The sequence below is a fragment of the Leptonychotes weddellii genome, unplaced genomic scaffold, assembly GCF_054177405.1.
Source record: "Leptonychotes weddellii isolate Sample4059 unplaced genomic scaffold, ASM5417740v2 HiC_scaffold_13372, whole genome shotgun sequence".
NCBI classification, from domain to species: domain Eukaryota; kingdom Metazoa; phylum Chordata; class Mammalia; order Carnivora; family Phocidae; genus Leptonychotes; species Leptonychotes weddellii.
The window spans coordinates 1-5719 of record NW_027713380.1 but is presented as its reverse complement, the minus strand read 5'-3'; the positions used below and the strand labels follow the sequence as shown (position 1 = coordinate 5719).

At 48.7% G+C, this 5719-nt stretch overlaps 1 protein-coding gene across 1 annotated transcript; it reads left to right on the top strand.

The window, feature by feature from the left end:
• Positions 1 to 1950: 1950 nt before the first annotated feature.
• On the top strand, positions 1951 to 5603 carry LOC145718283 (DNA (cytosine-5)-methyltransferase 1-like). The gene is made up of 5 exons (XM_081809765.1): positions 1951 to 2606; positions 2885 to 2977; positions 3579 to 3730; positions 3889 to 4076; positions 4180 to 5603. The coding sequence occupies exons 3-5, from the start codon at positions 3599 to 3601 to the stop codon at positions 4421 to 4423; spliced, it is 564 nt and encodes a 187-aa protein (XP_081665891.1). The 5' UTR covers positions 1951 to 2606; positions 2885 to 2977; positions 3579 to 3598; the 3' UTR covers positions 4424 to 5603.
• Positions 5604 to 5719: the final 116 nt, after the last annotated feature.

Below are 5719 nucleotides of genomic sequence, written 5' to 3'. Positions count from 1 at the left end.
GGGAGTGGGAGAGGGAGAAGCAGGCCTCCCGCGGAGCAGGGAGCCCAATGCGGGGCTCGATCCCAGGACCCTGGGATCATGACCTGAGCCGAAGGCAGACGCTCAACGACTGAGCCACCCAGGCACCCCTGACCCCTGAGCTTTCTGAGTGAAGGTCTTGGCATCTGGACTGTGCCTTTGGCAAGGTTCAAACAAACCTTTGAGTACGCAGAGTCTCCATGTTCTTCAGCACCCTCTGTTCCATTCAGCTCCTTCTCGCTGGGGTTGCAGTTACTCTGAGGCTTCACTTTGTGGGGAAATGGCTTGAATCCAGGACTAGCCCAGTTTCTTTCAGGCCTTGGCAGGTGCTTTTCCCCTTCCTATGGAGAATGATGGGGGTGGATTGCCTCCATCACACCTGTTAGCCTCAGGTGGGCATCACTTCCATGACACCCCTGCCCCATAGCAGGTTAGGGGTTCTCTTGCCCTCAGACAAGATCCCCAGTAGGTTTCTTCTGCAGCACATTTCATGCTTCCTGTGGTCGGTGGTTGGCTGTATCTTCCTCTCCAACATGATCAGGATCCTGATCTGTGTCAGGATGCTGTCCACCTACCAGTGATCCTCAAGGCCTGGCCCTCAGCTCTGCCGGTGAAACATGCTGTGTTGATACAGCTGATGCTCATGTCTCCCTGTTGTGTCTCCCAGGACCGAGGCTCAGGAGAGGATCAGGAGCTGGAGCCAGGGCTGCTGTAGTCAGGAATGTCAGAGCTTGGGGTCTCTTGGCTCCCTCCTTGAGAGGGATCTGCGGTAGACTCCTTCCTGTACGGTGGGGTGGTGGCACTAAATACACACTTCCCAGGGATAATGTGCTTCTTAGCCTCGGGCCATTGGAGCCAGACTGCCTGAGTTATTTGGGGACTCTGCCGACCTCTGGTACTTGGGCTGAAAGTGGCAAGCGGAAACAAGTCCAGGGCAGGGTCCATACTATGAACTAGTGAGTCCTGCCCCTGCCTGGAACTTAGAACTTTTCCCTGATATCACGCCTACCAAGAGGGCCTATGGACAGCTTGTTGGGCTGGGCACTATTTCTTCCTCTTCTGTAGGTCCACAGTATCCTGTTTTCCCTTGATAAGTGTCCATGTAGCCCACTGGGCTTAAGTCCTGAGGGCAGAGTATGACCCATGTCTATCATGACTGGCACGTGGTAGGGGAGTTTAACTCAAGGTATTCATGTTTTCATTAAGTTCTGTGAGATTTCAGGATGAGGATTTCTGGCTTCTAAGGGCCTAGGCTATGGGATCATGGTGGAGGGTGGTGTTCTCGAGAGCTGCAGATTTTGTGTGGCCTGCCTGGGCCTTGGAGGGATGAGATGGTACCTCTGGTGCAGAAAGTAGTCTTTGAGGCTGGCCTGAGCAGAAAGGACCCCCCCCCCCCCCCACACACACACACTCTCTCTGATTTCATGTTCTTCTGAAGTTTGGCATTTGGGTGGTAGGACTGTGGATGCCTTCAAACTTGAGATTTAACCCTCCGAATGAGGCAGAAGTCTGTCCTTCCCATATCTTTGTACTACTTTCTTTTTTTTTTTTCTTTAAAGATTTATTTATTTATTTGACAGAGAGAGACACAGCGAGAGAGGGAACACAAGCAGGGGGAGTGAGAGGGAGAAGCAGGTTTCCCGCAGAGCAGGGAGCCTGATGCGGGGCTCGATCCCAGGGCCCCAGGATCACGACCTGAGCCAAAGGCAGACGCTCAACGACTGAGCCACCCAGGCGCCCCCCCCCTTTTTTTTTAAAGATTTTATTTATTTGACAGAGAGAGACACAGTGAGAGAGGGAACACAAGCAGGGGGAGTGGGAGAGGGAGAGGCAGACGCCCAACAACTGAGCCACCCAGGCACCCCTCTTTGTACTACTTTCATGTTATTATATAGTATGCTTTATTACGCCTTTTTTTTTTTTTTTGAGGTGAAACTCCTGTAACACGTAACCATGTATGAAATAGTGTGAATAGGTAAATGCAGAGAAACAAGAGTGGGGAGTTGCCAGGGGCAGGGACAGAATAGGCAGCAGTGTCTGCTTACCAGAGGGGTTTTTCTCTGGGGCAGTGAAAACGTTTTGGAGCTAGATGGAGGCGATGGTTGCACGACTCTGGGTGGAACAGGTCTGAGAAGCCAGTGTTCCTCCGTTGGCAATATGCTGAGGGAAGATGTAGTGATTGCTCCCTTATGAGGTTTCCTGTCCTCCCGCTGTAAGACTCACCACTCTCCTGGTGTCACCCTTGTAGACATCTAGGTCTGCAGACACCAAGGTCCTCTTGATGCACAGGTGGGAGAGTCGGGTAGAACTGTTGGGGTAGGGACACTGTGCTGATCTAGTGTTCCGGCAACCGGAAGGGTAGGAGTCTAGGACTTGCACCTGGGCCCGTCACCTCGTGTCTGAACGGAACTCTGCACCACTACTGCCTTCAGCGGTCGGCTGGTTAACGGCTCTCTGTTGCCTGTCTAGCGTGTACTGTAAGCGTGGTCACCTGTGCCCGATCGACACCGGCCTCATTGAGAAGAACGTTGAACTCTTCTTCTCCGGTTATGCAAAGCCAATATATGATGATGACCCATCTCTTGAAGGTAAGTGGGACGCTCCAGGTTCTGTGTGGGACAGAGATCTTAAAAACAAAGCTCACCTCCAAAGCAGTACTCAGCTGCAACTACTCTTCTTCAGGTTGGGACTGAAGACGTGCTGTGGACAGCTGTTAGCACACTTGCTGGCTCTGCGGGCTGCCCGCTTTGGCTGATGAGAGCTGTCAGCTCGGGGGCACTCAGTGCCACTGACCCTTCTGGGGTTTGATGGGAGTCCTAGCTCTTAGTTCATTTCTTTTCAGGAAACTTTCTTTTTCTTCTCTTAGGTGGTGTTAATGGCAAAAATCTTGGCCCTATAAACGAATGGTGGATCACTGGCTTTGATGGAGGTGAAAAGGCGCTCATTGGCTTCAGCACTTGTAAGTATGTGGCCAGTCGGGGACTATAATGGGATCTGAAGGGGACCTTCATTCCTGTCCTCCCTGGGGCTTGTTTGGGCTCTGGTGGGATGCCTCAGGCTCACATGAACAGCACGTGACTAACTTGTGACTGTGTGGGAACTAGGTCGGGTTCCAATAGGATGACTTTTCTAGGAGTTACAGCTGGCTCTGGAACTGACCCTCCAATTAGAAGAGAGAGCAGGTCCTATTGTTATAGCTCAAACCCAGACTGAATTCCAAAAAGAAAGATGAGCCAAAATAAGGCCACTTGGCCAGTCTCCTATTCTCTAGCTGTCTCTAAGATATTATTTAAGGAATCTCTACACCCAACGTGGGGCTTGAACTCATAACCCTGAGATCGAGTTGTATGCTCTACTGAGTGAGCCAGCCAGGCACCCCCATTCTCTAGCTGTCTTAGACCACTTCTGAACGAGTTCACTCTGAATGTACTTCGCATTTTGTTGACTTTTGCGTATGGAACGACTTCGACTATTCCATAGTCTTCATAGACTCATCCCTGCCCTTTGGCCATCATAGTTGCCATTAGATTCAAACCACTTCTTAAAATTTGTTATTTCAGCTTTTGCCGAATATATTCTGATGGATCCCAACCCAGAGTATGCACCACTGTTTAGCGTGATGCAGGAGAAGATCTACATAAGTAAGATTGTGGTTGAGTTCCTGCAGAGCAACCCAGACTCAACCTATGAAGACTTGATCAATAAGATTGAGGTGAGAGGTTCAGGGTCTTTGTGACCTGGGATTCATGCCTATTTACATGCCGCATAGATGTTGCTAGAAAACTCACATCTCAGTGAGAAACCATTTTTCAGTTTTATTAGAACAGTTTTGCTTAAGCCTAAGAGAAACTTCTGATGTTTTTCTTAAAGACCACTGTTCCTCCTTCTGTGCTCAACCTGAATCGATTCACAGAGGATTCTCTCCTTCGACATGCCCAGTTTGTGGTAGAACAAGTAGAAAGTTATGATGAGGCTGGGGACAGTGATGAGCAGCCCATCTTTCTGACCCCTTGCATGAGAGACCTGATCAAGTTGGCTGGGGTCACCCTAGGAAAAAGGTAAGGATGCGGCAGGAATAAAACCGAAGACATGAGACCAGAGAAGGTAGTGTCATGGGCGCTCCTCCCCAGCCCACTGACACGATGGAAACTTCTGTCCCAGGCGAGCTGAAAGACGTCGGACCATCGGGCATTCTGCCAAAGAGAAGGACAAAGGCCCCACTAAAGCCACCACTACCAAGCTGGTCTACCAGATCTTTGACACTTTCTTCGCAGAGCAAATCGAGAAAGATGACAAAGAAGACAAGGAGAATGCCTTCAAACGCCGGCGGTGTGGCGTCTGTGAGGTAATCTCACTTGGGCTGGGCTCCCTGTGTAATCTGAAGAACTTCTTTCTTCTGGCTTGAGACTCTCCCGCTCAAATGTCACCCCGAAAACAAAGTTACCTGGGGGGGATTGCATGCCTCATGGGACAGACAGATTGACCGGACAGCTGTGCAAAGAGGTGTGCTTGGGCACCTGGCTGTTAATGCTGCTGTCACTAAAGAGGCTGGCCTCCCGGGTGGCGTTGCTCTGTCCGATCGCACTGTGTCTAGCAGCCTGGGTGAGTGCAGAGGAAGGCATTACCCCTCAGAGGTGCTGCTGCCGCTTCTGGCGGGGAGGACATCCTCCCCGGAGCCTTCTTGTCTCCTAGTGTAACTTTCCCAGGAAAGTGGGGACTCTATCCAAAATAGATTTGAGGCCTTTGAAAAGCCCTCTCTTCCTCTGAATTCTTATATTTACTTCACTCAGGATTAGGGGGATTAATTTCTCCAGTCACCTAGAGCGGAGATATTTTGGTATCTACTACAGGCATACCTTGTCTTACTGTACTTCACAGATACTGCATTTTTTGGGGTTTTTTTGTGTGTAATTTTGGTTTTTGGGGGGTTTGGTTTCTTAAAAATCGAAGTTCTGTGGCAACCCTGCGTTGAGCAAGTCTATTGGTGCCATTTTTCCAACAGCATTTTCTCACTCTGAGTCTGTCACATTTTGGTAATTCTTGCAGTATTTCAAACTTATTCATCATATGTATGGTGATCTGTGACCAGTGACTGTAGTTTGCTGAAAGTTCAGATGATGGTTAGCATATATTTAGCAATAAATAATTTTTAAAGAATATCCTTTTTTTTTTAAGACCTAAAGCTATTTAATAACACATTTAATAGACTATAGTGTAGTGTAAACATAACTTTTCATCTGCACTGGGAAACCAGAAACTTCATTCGGTTCATGTTACTGTGGTGGCCTGGAACTGAGGTCCGCCTGTACTTGGCTTATTTTGGACAAAAACTCAAATGCAAAAATACCACAGCTGCCTTTAGAACCTGTGTTCACACTGCCTGCTGGACTGTGTTTTTCTTTTGTTTCATTAACAGGAATTCACATGTTCTCAACATTCTTTTGGTTTTATTTTTTTCATTTAACACATGTATATGCAGTTTTCAGAGCTTCTTAAGTACACACAACTGGTATTTCCACCTGTTATGTGTTGATGCAGTTAGATCTAGTTGACTCACTTTGATTTTTTTTTTTTAAAGATTTTATTTATTTATTTGAGAGAGAGAATGAGAGCGAGAGAGCATGAGAGGGCGGAGGGTCAGAGGGAGAAGCAGACTCCCCGCTGAGCAGGGAGCCCGATGTGGGACTCGATCCCGGGACTC